The following is a 15420-nucleotide window of genomic DNA, read 5'->3' on the forward strand; positions in this document are numbered from 1 at the left end:
CTATTTGAGAATGGCACGACACTGTTGTTGCATGCGGTTGCAAAAAGCATCTCTTAGCACTGTGTATGCAATATTAACAAGGTGACTCACTGCGGTTCTAGAATCCACTATAACTCCGACACCGCCATCTGCTACAAATTCAAATAGCGATGGGGATATGCTGTGAATAGAGCCATCTACGCTTATCCCATCAATGGTATGTAGTAAAAAGAACTCTACGCGCACGGGGTTGTAGAGCATTGTGAATGAGATCAGAGCAGTGTCGGCACCACCTCCTCGAAGTGTAAGGTAGCCAACGGCTTTAGTCAAGTGATGGCTGGGGAAGCAATAAGAGAAGACGGATTGATATAGACTACTGAAAGAGAGAGCGTCTCTATCAAGGCCGAAGATCCTAGCAGACCCAAGTTCAAGGTCCGTCTCTAATTGTGTGTAGTGACTGCACCCAACAGGAGTGTCCACTGTGAACACAGATGAGCGACCTCCTCTGTATTGCACCTTTTCAATGCTCATCGTTCCAGTTTTGTAATTAACGTCTCCATAGTGGACATGATAGACACATTCATCGAGAACAAAATCACGATCTTGCTCTGGCATGGCATGATACAGAGTTGAAAGGCATCCTACTGTCCTGTAGTGTACAGAAGGGATAGAGATGTAAGAGAGCCTCATATGCTTGAGGCGGATGCAACAAGAAATATGTAAAGAAGAATTGGGAGAGAAGATCAGAAGTTGAGGATTCTACGAGTATATACACAAAAAACAAATCACCGAGCAAGAATCCCGAGCGATCGATTGAGACCACTTTGCAGTCGTCGTAGCGATGAAGAGGATGAGGTCACAAGTCGGTGCAACAAGTGGAGAAGGAAGTTTCTAACAAAATGAGATCTCCTTTATCAGCCTCACGAGTGCAATTGCATGTCCAAGAAGTTCTGGCAGGGAAGAGAGGCGAGGCAAGCGTCTATCGGATTTTGATTAAGGGCCGCATTTGGTCACATTGGACATAGAAGAATGGAAATGCTGAATTGATCTAAAAGGGGTTCCCTCTCACCGTATCTCATCAATACTATGCATCGTATTCACATAAATTTATAATATCGGGGAGAAACGTCGTGCTCGCGGCAGGTATAGTATCTGGAGTCTTCAACGTAGCATAGATGCTTCTTATCTTCTTACTTCTTATCTTACTATGTATTAAGGAGCCAAATGCCACACCTGCCAGGTGGAGGGGATTTGGAGGTTGGGAAAGAGGAGGAAGGAGGTTCAGAAAGAGGAGAAGGTTCGGAGGGACAGAGTTCTACCGGAGGAGAGGTTCAGAAAGAGAAGAAGGTTCAGAGTAGAGGTTGCCACGTGGAGGTCTGTTGGAGGATCTAGATTCTGCGAAGACTATTGGTGATGTGAAGATCTATAGGAGGAGCACAAACTGCCAGTGCTAGACCTGAGCGTGATAGGACAGCTAGCAATGCAAGCCCTAGAGACACGATGGTGATAACTCATGTGGCCCGCTAGCAAGTGGTTAACAACAAAACAGACAACGGTGCCCAATTGGCACTACTCATGTAGGACTGGTAGTGCCACATGGTGTGAACAATGACCCCTGTTGCCGCATCAGTAAGACCATCGTGCCATGTGGAGGTGCAATCAGCCACCGTCGTGCCACGCATCACAACCTGACACACAAAGGGTAGAGTGCACAGAGCACATAGGATAGAGCTGATGACACGCGGCACCAAGGGCGGTGATTCAATGATGGTACGTGGCACGAGTGGAAAAATTAGCACATGGTGGTAAAGGCCAATCAGGACTCAAGGTTCAGTACACAGAAAAAGAGAGAAATTTAGAGAGAGAGAGAGAGAGAGAAAGAGATATGTAGAGAGAGAGAGAGATTATAAACAATATTACATAAATAATATTTATATATTAATATTTATTTATATAAACACACACACACACATATATATATATATTAAAAATATGTATATCTACGAAAATTTATATCTATATATAGATAAACAAATATATATATATACATATATATTTATATTTTTTATTATTAAGGAGGGTAAACTTCATGAGCGATTGACATGTGGTGACCAATCCATCGTGGCCCGCCGCAAGTGGAGGTTTGGAGCGAGGTTTGTGGAGGCTCGAAGGCAAGCAGTGACAAAATATGAAGAGGGGAGAGGAGAAGAGTGGAGATGAGGAGAGAGGGCACAGCTAGAGAGCACACCACAAATGACTAACTGTACACTAGAATTAGTTGAAAAAATAGAATATATACAAACCCTTTTAGGGTTAGGGTTAGGGGATCTAACCCTTTCCTTTATAGCACTCTATAAGGTTAGTGCTATGCACATATGATCACGTGATGGTGCTATGCACACATGATCACATGATGTTGAGCATGAACTCTCAACGCCTTCCCTCAAGATCAACATCATGAAGTAGGCCTTCCCTCAAGATGATGATTCTGGGGAATCGAAGAAGGACTGAGCATTACATTCCATCACACCCCTTTAATGGGAATGTCCTTCCTCTGCATCAAACCAAGAGCTAGTCAGTGTTTCTCGAATAGCTCTTTACCGAGTGGTTTGGTAAAGATGTCTGCAACATTCTCTTTGCTATCACAATGCTGCAGTGTGATGTCACCAAGTAACACTCTTTCTCTGATGAAGTGCTCTCTGACATCAATGTGCTTTGTCCTGGAGTGATATACTGGATTTTTGGCCAATGCTTGAGCCGACTGATTATCACAGTATATTGTTGTTGGCTTTGACTCATCAAAGTAATCTGTTTCTGACAATAGTCTTCTGAGCCATATAGCCTCACATGCACCTGTAGTGAGTGCTCTATATTCTGCTTCAGTCGAAGACAAAGAAACAGTTGGTTGTTTGTTTGACAACCATGATATAGCACCTTGACCAAGAAAAAATGCATATCCCTGTGTCGATCTCCTGGTCTCATGATCTCCGGCATAGTCACCATCACAGTATCCATGCAACCGTGGATGACTTCCTCTGTATTCTATCCCAAACGGTCTTGTACCTCTGATGTATCTCAAGACTCTTTTGGCTGCATTCCAGTGAGACTGTTTTGGATTTGCCATAAAGTGTGCTAGTGAGCTTACTGCATAACAAATATCTGGCCGTGTGATTGTCAGATATATAAGAGATCCAATGAGTTGCCTGTAGTATCTGTCATTGACTGTAGGCTTTTCTGAATCTTTAGTAAGTTTCAAACTCTGCTCCATGGCTGCAATCTTGCAATCTGCCATATGAAACTGTGCATAAGTCCAAGATCTTTCATGTCGAACTCTGCAGATAAGTCTTGTTTTAATTTTCTGATGAAGCTATACTTGCTTCCTGTCATAATTAGATCATCTACGTACAAAAGTGCAATAGTAATATCTTCCCCTTGAACTTTGTAGTAGAGAGTATGATCTGCATTGGACTTCATGTATCCCAGATCAGCAAAATACTTGTCAATTCTACTGTACCAACTTCTGGGTGCTTGTTTTAAGCCATAGAGACTTTTCTTGAGATGGCAAACCCTGTTCTCTTTTCCTGGTTCAACATAACCCGCTGGTTGTTGCATGTAGACTTCCTCATCTAGATAACCATTGAGAAATGCATTCTTGACATCGAGCTGATACACATTCCATTTATTGAGTGTCGCTAGTGATCTCAAGAACCGTATGGAATCCATCTTTGCTACTGGAGCATAAGTCTCATCATAATCTTGACCATATTGTTGTGCAAATCCTTTTGCAACTAATCTGGCTTTGTATCTCTAAATACTGCCATCTAGATTGTACTTCACTTTGTATACCCATTTGTTGGCTATGGCCTTCTTTCCTGGTGGAAGGTCGCATAATTCCCAAGTGTTATTTTTATACAAAGCGTCCATTTCTTCATTCATAGCAGTTTGCCATTCTGGCTTATCTACTGCGTCTTCGAAGTACACTGGCTCTTCTGTAGCCATGATGGTAGTCATAAGAGCATAGTTCGTGGTTTCTACCTGAATTGCTTTTCCTTTCTGAGCATATGTCAATCTGGCTGGTGGTCTGCTTTCCCTAGTAGACCATCTGAGCTGCTGTGGCGCTGCTTGGGGTGTTGCTGGCAATTCTTGCTCTTCTTCATCAACCTGTTCTGTAGATGACTGTGAAGTCGATGCTTCTATCTCCTGTGTAGGTGAGGTTTTCCATTCTGATTCCTCATCAAAGGTCACATCTCTAGAGATAATGAGTTTGCAGTTGATGGGATCATACAATTTGTATGCTTTGCTTTCTTCACTGTAGCCAACCATGATGCATTTGCGTGACTTCGCATCCAATTTCCTGCGATGATCATCATGTATGTGGGCATATGCTATGCAACCAAATATGCGGAGATGCCCAATGCGTGGCTTGTGTCCAGTGAATGCTTCATAAGGAGTCATACCTTGTATCGGTTCGGTAGGAAGCCGATTAAGCAAGTAGTTAGCTGTAGCTATTGCTTCTACCCAATATTGATTCAGAAGATGCTTTTCACTAAGCATTACTCTAGCACTGTCTGCTAAAGTCGCATTCTTCCTTTCAGCTCTTGCATTCTGTTGAGGAGTATTTGCACATGTGAACTATCTTCGAATGCCATGATTTTTGCAAAAGTTCATGAATGCTAAAGACATGTATTCACCTCCTCTATCTGATCTCATGACCTTGATCTTTCTACCTGTCTGGTTTTCTACCATGGCTTTGAATTCTTGAAATCTGGAAAACACTTCAGATTTCTCTTTCAGAAAGTAGACCCAACAATATCTGCTGTAGTCGTCAATGAAGGTCAAGTAATAAAGTGAACCATTGATGCTGCGGGTCTGGGCATAACCCCATACATCTGTATGAATCAAATCAAGAATACCTCGTGCACGACAGGTACTTCTGACAAAGTTGGTTCGCTTTTGTTTGCTGAAGTAGCATGCTTCACAAACTTTTCCAAGAAACTGTAGCTTCGGAATCCCAATTGCCATATTTTGATTCCTGAGATCTAACAAGTACTTGAAGTTGACATGACCATATCTCTTGTGCCATTTTGCAGATAGTGGCATCTATTGCATTTGAGCTGACATGGCATGCTTATCTGGTACTGTAGCTAGCATCCTGTATAAGCGTCCTTCCTTGACACCTTTTGCTACTAGCTTACCTCTTTTGGATTTGTCTCTGATAGTGCATTCATCACCGTCGAAGATGACTTTGTAGTTGTGTTCCGTCATTTGACCTACTGACAAAAGGTTCTTGCTGAGCTTCGAAACATAGAGCACATCTTTGACTAATCCTTTTGTACCAGTGAAACTGTTCATAGGGATAACACCTGTCCCTTGAACCGAATTCGATGTATTGTCTGCTATGTAGATGACATTCTTTTCACCTTCTAATGGCTTCATTTCTGTGAACCATTCCTGATGATTTGTCATATGAGATGATGCACCACTGTCGATGTACCAAGGATCCTATTCCACTTGGTCGACTTGATAGCTGAAATCCTCTTTGGGATTGAAATCAGTGTCTAGGTGCATTGTATCAGTCTGATGCAATTCCTCACTTGCAAGAAACATATTGCCATGTTCATTTGCAAAATGACTGTGACTAGAATGTCCACCATGATGATTTCCTCTTCCTCGAGAATTCCCTCGATTACTGCTGGACTGACCGCCTTGGTCATACTGCTTCTTGCAGCAATCTCTTTCATAGTGTCCAAACTTGTGACAGTAGTTGCACTGGATGTTTGACACATTGGTGGATGCATTCCCTCGTCCTTGAAATCTTCCTCGATTGGAATGATTTCCTCTTTGATGATTTTGATGTTGCTGAGGATGATGCTGATGCTGATGCTGATTCTGACTTTGATTTTGTTGATGATGACCACTTTTCTGATATGATCTACCTCTGTTTCTGCCTTTGCCTCTGCTTCTGTCTGAAGCTGTGAATGCTTGATCATTAGAATGACCTTTACATGCTTGAATGGCTTGAGTCCTGAGTTCTTCACTAAGTAGAACTGACTGAAGTTCTTCCAGTGTTGGAATTTGCCGTTGGATGGCAATACTCTGGACTAGATTCTCATATCCTTCTCCTAGTCCATTCAGGATTACTTGAACCATTTCTGTGGGATTCATAGTCTCTCCTGCTGGTGCAAGTTGATTGTTGTAGGCTTTGATGCAGAGTACATAAGCATGACCGGTTTCATTGCTATTGCGGAAACTCTGGTTGATCTGGTTTCTCAGGGTGAGAATCCTGGATGTGTTCTTGGACTCGTAGAGAGCTGCGAACATATCCCATGCTTCTTTTGATGTCTTGACTGTGTTGAGCTGTCCTAGCATGACATCTTGCACATTCTACTTGATCAGGTGATAGGCATACTTGTCTTTCTTATCCCATTCTGCTTGAGCTCGGGCAATGGCAGGATCTGCTACTGGTGCGAAAACTATTTGTGTAGATGTAGATCCCGATGTAGATCCCGTTGCTGGTGCTGTGACAACAGATGGAGTAGAGCTACTGGTGGCTGGATCGGCCAATGATCTAGGTATAGATCCATCGACATACTCCCATTTGTCCTGAAGCACAAGAATGGTCTCCATTCGGTATTTCCATGTACCATAATTGGAGTTGTCTATAAAGAATAAGAGAGAGAGATAGGAGACTCAAGTTCAGCTTTCTTCACAACACACAAAAGAGAGAGGACACAAGGTTGGAGGGTGAAGCCTTTCTTCACTTTTGCACACAACAACAATACAATAGAAGAGGGAAATACCCTATATGTCAAACCCTAGAATACGTGGTTCATATGTGAACCCAAACCAAAAACATACGTGGTAGTCTAACTACACCACGAGTACAACTAACATAGGCGGTGACATAAATGATAGTCATCCAAGAGATATATCGGGGGTAGAGCTTGATATCTCAACACTCCCCCTCAAGCTCAAATCCATCTCACGTACACCAAGCAAGCTCCTAAATCTGCGAAGCTTCTCGGTACCCAATGCCTTCATAAAAATATCAGCCACTTGCTCCTCAGTGCTGACATAGACAAGATCAATCTCACCAGCTAGAACCTTCTCTCTCACAAAGTGATAATGCACCTCAATGTGCTTCGTTCTAGCATGATAAACTGGGTTATTAGCAAGCATGATGCTGCTAATGTTGTCACAATGAATGACAATTGCTGCATGAATTGACTATCCCATATCTGCAAGTAGCTTCCGTAACCAAGCTACCTCACATGCAGCCATTGCTGCACCCTTGTACTCAGCCTCTGTGCTCGATAAGGCAACTGTTGGCTGCTTCTTGCTGCTCCAACTGATGGCACCACTCCCAAGGGAAAACATAAAACCACTAGTAGATCTCCTGTCTAAGACACTACCAGCCCAGTCAGCATCTGTGTATCCATGTACCTGTAATGCACACCCAGCTTCATAAAACAGTCCATAATGTAATGTGGACTTCACATACCGCAGTATGCGCCTAGCCGCATCCAAATGTGGCTTCCTCGGTGCCTGCATAAACTGACTCACCAGCCCCACAGCATAGCTCAAATCTGGTCTGGTTATAGTCATGTAAATCAAGCTACCTACTATGCGCCTGTACATAGTAATATCTTCAAGAAGCTCACCTGTCTCTGCATTGAGCTTCACATTCTGCTCCAATGGAGCAGAGATAGGCTTATAGCCTGTCATCCCATATTTGGACAGCATGTCCAAACCGTATTGCCTTTGCAACAGCCATATCCCACTCGGGGATCTAATAACCTCAATGCCCAAGAAGTAACACAGCTCTCCCAAATCCTTCATCTCAAATTTCTGCTTCAACAGCAGCTTCACTTCATTAATGTCTGCATCACTATCACCTGTAATAATCAAGTCATCAACATAGATGACTACAAGCACAATCCCTCTGTTTGTCCTTTTCACATAAAGTGAAAAATCTGAATTGGAAATCTGAAATCCAATAGTGACAAGATATTGCCCTATCTTGTCTGACCATGCCCTCGGCGCCTGTTTTAAGCCATACAAGGCTTTGCGCAACCTGCATACAAAATCGGGGTGTGAATTATCCTCATAACCTTCTGGCTGCATCATATAAACCTCTTCCTGCAAATCACCATGCAAGAAGGCATTTTTCACATCCATCTGATGCAAAGACCATCCCTTTGCAGCAGCCATAGCAATTACTGCTCTCACGGTTGCCATCCTTGCAACTGGGCTGAAAGTTTCCTCATAGTCAATTCCATATGTCTGCGCAAAACCTTTGGCAACCAATCTTGCCTTGTACCTGCTAACAGACCCATCAGCATTGTGCTTTACTTTGTAAACCCACTTGCAGCCAATAGCCTTCTTATCATGAGGCAAAGGCATCAAATCCCAAGTGTGGTTTGCATCCAAGGCAGCCATCTCTTCATCCATAGCTGCTTCCCAATTTTTATGCCCTACTGCATCCTCAAAACATGTGGGCTCTGGCTCCTCTAGAACCTTGACCATATAAGCATAGTGATGTGCTATATACCCATCATATCTCAGCCTGTCAACTGGATACTTAATACGAGTGGACCTCCATACAACTGGATCAGTTGCAGGAGTCTTTAAATCATGCCTGCTTTTCCTTGCACCAGGTGTAACAACAGAAGGAATCCCAAGTTCCTCATCAAGGCACATTTCAGAGCCGCTTGACTCTCCATCAACATGAGAGCTACCAGCAGACACATCAAACACTGGAGCATGGTCTACTTTTTCTTTTCCCTTATGTGATACCTGCACAACACTATCAGGACTGCCATGTGACGATTCACTAGATCTCAATCTCCCTGTCCATGCATTAGATCCACTAGTAGAGGACTCTCTGGGTCCACTCAAGGCTTGAGATTGCTGCTCTGCATTTATTGCAGCATTCCCATTTCCTGCATCTGCATCTCCTACCATAACAGTTGGTGCATACCAGCTGCTCATTTCATCAAAAACAACATCTCTGCTCACTTGCATTTTGTGGGTGGAAGGGTTATAACAGCGATACCCTTTCTGGTGCAGAGCATATCTAATAAAGATGCATTTTTCTGCCTTTGGATCCAGCTTTGTTCTCTTCTCATCAGGAACATGAACATAAGCTATGCAAACAAATACCTTCAAGTGAGAAAGATCTGGTTTTTGGCCTGTATACATTTCTTCAGGCGTCATGCCATGGACAGCTGCAGTGGGGGTTCTGTTCATAATATAAACAGCAGTTGCTACTGCTTCAGCCCAAAAATAATCAGGCATGTTTTTCTCATTTAGGATCGCCCGTCCTACTTCTGCAATATGCCTGTTCTTCCTTTCCGCAACCCCGTTCTGCTGAGGGGTAGACCTGCATGAGTACTTCCTTTGAATTCCCTGTTCTTTCAGATATTCACCAAATTCTTCTGAAAAGTACTCTCCCCCTCCATCAGATCTTAGCACTTTAATATGCACACCTTTCTCTTTTTCAACCATGGCCTTAAAAGCCTTGAAATGGCTGAACACTTCACTTTTGTGCTTCATAAAATAAATCCACACCTTCCTAGTGTAGTCATCAATAAACGTCACATAATAATGGCATCCACCAATAGAAGCAGCTTTGGTTGTCCAAACATCTGAATGGATCACTTCAAAGGTCTTCTACTCACCTTAGCATTTTTGGGAAATGCATGTCTGGCCTGCTTACCCATTTGGCATGCTTCACATACCTTTTGCATTCCCTCAACTCTGAATTTAGGCAAACCTGCAACAATGTTTTTCGTTTGCATAGATTTCAGCCTTTGTATATTCATGTGCCCAATGCGCTTGTGCCATATCTCAATATCTGCAATGACACCTCTCCCATGCGCAAACATAGCAGCTTTCACCTCAGGCATATCAACATCCAAGGTGAACATTCTGCCATTTTTGTTGCCTTTCGCAACCAAGCGGCACTTATTTTTCAAGTCCTCAACAAAGCATCCATCAGGATTAAATCTAACCTGCAGACCTTGCTCAACCATCTGGCCAACTGAAACCAGGTTCTTAGTGATTTTTGGAACATGAAGTACATCTGCCAAGTACTTCGTTTTGCCATCCTGCATAGCCAATGGCACTTTACCAACCTGCGTAATTGGGTGCGCAGTATCATCACTTGTTTCAACATAACCTGGCTTATCCAAATTTCTAACATCATGAAACCACTCACCATGACTGGTCATGTGGTTAGAGGCACCTGAATCAACATACCAAACATCATTGCAAGCTACAGCATCTCCTGACATGGAGTTAACCATATGCTGCATCACAAAAAGGTGCTCATTTCTGTCGTCACCATGCCCACTTGATGATGCATAGTTGCTTTGCTGCAACTTCCCACTTTTGATGTCATTCTGCTTTTATAGCATGTATTCTCCTTGTGTCCAGGCTTTCCACAATAATAGCATTCTGTGCTGCTATTTACTTGCTGGTTCCTTTGCCATGAACCACGGCCTTTTTGGCTCCCCCTGCCTCTAGAACTACCACGTCCTCCTCCATAGGACTGGTTTTCCTGTTGTTGCTGTTGGTTCTGATTTCCTGCACGGCCACCAAAACGGCCTCTTCCTCTGCCCCTGCCTCTACCTGTATTCGAGTAGAAAGCAGTCTCTTGAGAAGTTGAGGTGGCTGAACCACCATTCCTTTGCTCTTCACTCAGCAAGAGAGCAATAAGTTCCTGAAAATCAGGAAATGTTTCACGGACTCCAATGGATGTCCGAAACTGTGCATAATCTTTCCCAAGACCATTCAAGGTCACGGACACTAAGTCCTCATCATCAACAGGTGCTCCAATGGAAGCAAGAGAATCTGCAAGGCCTTTCACCTTCAAGGAATACTCATTTATATTCAGATTTTTCCTTTGCACATTGTGCAACTCCTGCTTTAGCTGCATCTTTCGTGCTTTGGTATTTGTGCTATACAGCTTCACCAATGTATCCCATGCCTCCTTAGGCGTCTCTACATCCTGTATATGCACAATCATAGAATTTGAAATGCTAACAGACAGCCAATACAGGCATTTTCTGGCTTTTTCATGCCATTCTTTAAAGGCCTTCAATTCAACAAGAGTGGGAGCAGCACCCAAAACTGGTTCTGCAGTTTCACACTGATGTACTCCCAAACTCCCTTTCCCATAAGGAAGTTTGTCATCCTGAACTTCCATGCTTGGAAGTTGTTCTTGTCAAGCTTCTCACTGACAATGGTAGACAGATTCTCAGACATTTTACAAATCACGAATTGCAACAGCAACCTGTAAACACAGCAAATGCCTCACAAGGGCAAATAGCAAAACTTCTGCAAAAAGCCTCACAGGGCCAGATCTGCAACACTGACGAAAGTGGTATTTCACCACACAGTCACTTCCTAGTGACGATTTTGCATCAACAGGCAACAGGCATGAATCTGCAACTCCCAATATCTCTGCACACAGGCATACGATGCAATTTCTGTGGCACCTTTTCACCGGCTAGCCGCGCGCAGTGGTCGCACAGCGAAAAACAGGGCCTTTTTCTGAGTGCCTGCGAAGAGCTTCCGCCTTCAAAACGGGCCCCGAAACGGCCTCAAATCAAAAAAATAAAGTCACCAAGGGCTTCGCCATGTCTTGCAGCATATACTGCGCTCTCGCCACACCGCGAAGGGCCTCTCAATCTGAAACAGTGCACTCCTGCACTTCTGGCTGTGCTACCTGCAGAGATTTGCTCCCAAACTCAAAATAGGAAAGCAACACTGGTCCTCTTACCAGGACACCACAAACTTGGCTTGCTTTCTTGAGCTCCTTACCACGAACAAGGCTCTGATACCATGTAAAGAATAAGAGAGAGAGATAGGAGACTCAAGTTCAGCTTTCTTCACAACACACAAAAGAGAGAGGACACAAGGTTGGAGGGTGAAGCCTTTCTTCACTTTTGCACACAACAACAATACAATAGAAGAGGGAAATACCCTATATGTCAAACCCTAGAATACGTGGTTCATATGTGAACCCAAACCAAAAACATACGTGGTAGTCTAACTACACCACGAGTACAACTAACATAGGCGGTGACATAAATGATAGTCATCCAGGAGATATATCAGGGGTAGAGCTTGATATCTCAACATTTTAGCAGATGCCTCCAGATTGAGGTTGCTAGTCGACATGGTGCAAACAATGTACTCAAAAAAGTGTCCTGGAAAACTCTGTATGAATCAACTGCAAATACACTGAAGATGCCAAGTGAAATCTCTGTACCGTCGGTGAAGATAGAACTGCAGTATATAAGATCTGATCTGTGTTACAAGGCTTGTGGCAATGATGTCGGGAATAGCCAAGAGGCTTTACAAGGCTGAAAATGATGTGCACAATGCCGTGAGATAGCCAAATAGGCTTTACAATGGTGGCATGTGTGTGTGAAATCAAATGATATCTACCCACTGAATCAATCTACAATGCCTCTGAACTCTGAAGTCTGCTCACTGAACTGATGAACGTAAGGTTTCAGGTAATGTAATGATGTGAAATCGGATGTGAGCGTATGGACTGACTCCGAGTAGGTACTAGTCAAGAATTTCGGGCATGGCTTAGACTGGCAACTTGGGGAAATTCAAAGCGTCCCCTCTATGGCGATCTAGTCTACTCTGATCTAGATCTAAACCAACCATCGATCGATGAAAGAGTAGCAAATAATTCCTTTTCTTTTGTTCTTTTTAAGTGCTGGGTCAGATGCGTCGATGTAGAGGCAAATGTGCGTGAAGGAAGTGGTTTTGCCGGCGAGGCTCAAATGTGAGTGTAACTTGCGCCAAAATGTGCACGTGATGTGACGAGCGCGTAGAGCATGAAAAAACGAGCAACTTTCCTTTTTGGAGCACCCTCAAATTCTTCCTGGATCAAGAGATATGACTTGATCTAGGTGGAGGGGCAAAAGGAGTGCAAATGGTGCTCAATGATGATGTGTCACTGTGATTCACATGCAATGATGATGTGGCACTGTGCTTAGCAAGAGGTGTGCCAGTGAAGCTCTGTGCTGAGGTGGCAGGAGTGTGCACATGCAGTGTGTGCACAGTGTGCCTGGCAAGGGACTATATCTGCAGAGGGTCAGTGCTGACTGGACTGCTGAGGTGGCACTGCTGAGGTGGCACAGATGATGTGGCACAAGTGACGTGGCTGATGATGTGTCACTGATGACATGGTAGGTGACATGGTTGATGACGTGTCACTGATGATGTGTCAGGTGACGTGGCAATTGGTGATGATGTGGCAGTCAGTGATGACATGGCAGTCGATGATGACGTGGCAGTCGGTGATGATGTGGTAGTCGGTGATGATGTGGCCTGATGATGTGGCCTGGTGACGTGGATATGCTGACATGGCTATCGATTGGATGATGTGGCACAACGACAGAGGAGATGATGTGGCAAGCGGGCTGCCAGGTGCTGATGTGGCGAGATAAGATAAGGTTGCCACGTGTCGCTTGGAGAAGCTCACGAAATCTATTGAGATGCCGATGGAATCTTGAAGATTCCGTCGTCGTTTCCGTTGGAGAGGCCGATTGGAGCTCTATTGAAGAGGAGGCCCTTCGTTGGAGGATCTCGTTGCGGGCTGCTGTAGTCGTTCGGATGGAGGCTTGTAGGGGGCCATTGATGGAGCTTGTTGTGCTAAGGAGCCATCGGTGGGCTGGAGGCGACGGAGTCCGTTGGCTTGTTGGAGGTGCCTGAGGGTTCTCAGGCTCGGCTATGGTAAGAGAGGCGTCAGAGCCTTAGAGCCTTCGTTGAGGTAGTCGAGCGCTTGGAGCGGTGGCTGGCCGATGGAAGGCTCACTATGGAGCTTTGGAGAGCGTTGATGTAGGAGCGGCTAGTTGGACGTCGTTGTAGTTTGGAGTAGCTGTCAATGGAGAGGAAGGTGCTCACTGTAGCCGCCTCATTGGAGAAGAAGCGAGCGCTTCATTGGAGAAGGCGTTGGAGAGGTTGCATCGCTGGTAGTTTGTAGGAGGCACAATGCAGTCTGGCTGTAGTACCCGTGACCTCCGATGCAGTCTCACTCAAAGAGCTTCTTGGCGCTATGGCTCAAAGAGCTTGTAAATGGAAAGGCTAGTAGTCTACTGCGCACAAGCTTAGAGAGGCAGTTGCTACGTTGGAGAGCGACTGGTCGATGGAGGTGCAGCTCATTGATTGAGCTTTGCTTATGTGCGGCCATGATTGCAAAAGTCGATGATACGCAGAACCTCTTCAGCATGTCGAAGATAAATAAGAGGCCGGGTCACTACTGCTTGTAATGAATTTGCAAAAGGTAAGCCTCTCTAGATGCAGTTGGCAGTATTTGCAAAGAGCTTGAAGGAGGCAGAGCCAAGGAACCAGTCGTTGAAAGAGCTTTGTTGGAGAGGCTTAGATTCTTTCTCTTTCTCACAGATCTCTCAAAACCTCTCTCTCAAAGACTAAGATCTAGATCTCTCTCTCTCTCATAAACAAGGAATACTCTCTTTCTCAAGAAATGAAATCTTTCAAAGGAATGGACACTCAATGAACGGAAGTGGATGGAATTTCTTCCGAAATGAACAGAAATTTTCTCTCAACGGAAGTGAATGGAAGAATCTCACAATCACTCAAGAGAACTCTCAATCTCACAATCTCTCACACTCTCAAGAATCTCAATGTCTCAGTGGAAGACAAGGGAGCTTTGATACCATGACAAAATATGAAGAGGGGAGAGGAGAAGAGTAGAGATGAGGAGAGAGGGCACAGCTAGAGAGCACACCACAAATGACTAACTGTACACTAGAATTAGTTGAAAAAATAGAATATATACAAACCCTTTTAGGGTTAGGGTTAGGGGATCTAACCCTTTCCTTTATAGCACTCTATAAGGTTAGTGCTATGCACATATGATCACGTGATGGTGCTATGCACACATGATCACATGATGTTGAGCGTGAACTCTCAACAAGCAGGGGGAGGCTGACACATAGCTAGTCTGTGCAGTGGGACCAGATAGGCCACGTGCTGTCAGTGTAGAGGGGTGACATCGCGTAGACGCAAGAGGCATCAAGTCCACGTGGTGCATCAATAGTCTATTGCGCAGACAAACAGACAGGCTCCAGACTACGGCATAGACAAAACTGCCAGTTTGAGAGAGAGGAGGTGTAATAAATGGCAGGAGGATTGCGAGGAAGCCACGACTCACGAGGACTACCATCACTATGAACTGCGACTGCGTGATGCGAGGACTTTCGACACATGGCGTTTGAACATATACCGACGTGCTACACGAGGCGTGCAGCTGGCGAGAGGCGACACATGGCAATCGAGGAGTTGCAATACAATATATTAATATGTATTATATTATATATTAAATAATATTAATAAATATATTATTTAGATATATTATAATAACAATAAATATTTTTCATGATACACACACAG

At 44.2% G+C, this 15420-nt stretch overlaps 1 protein-coding gene across 1 annotated transcript; it reads right to left on the reverse strand.

Moving 5' to 3' along the window:
- Positions 1-594, reverse strand: LOC147899573 (aspartyl protease family protein 2-like). Its single transcript, XM_087377752.1, has one exon. It carries the CDS (start codon positions 592-594, stop codon positions 1-3), a length of 594 nt encoding a protein of 197 aa, XP_087233878.1.
- Positions 595-15420: the final 14826 nt, after the last annotated feature.

This window comes from Dipteris shenzhenensis, chromosome 8 (assembly GCF_047967505.1).
Source record: "Dipteris shenzhenensis isolate YYH24624 ecotype China chromosome 8, Dip_SZ_1.0, whole genome shotgun sequence".
Classification (NCBI taxonomy): domain Eukaryota; kingdom Viridiplantae; phylum Streptophyta; class Polypodiopsida; order Gleicheniales; family Dipteridaceae; genus Dipteris; species Dipteris shenzhenensis.

Coding starts and splice junctions, on each gene's coding strand:
- LOC147899573 (XM_087377752.1), bottom strand. CDS start 594: ATGCCAGAGCAAGATCGTGATTTTGTTCTCGATGAATGTGTCTATCAT.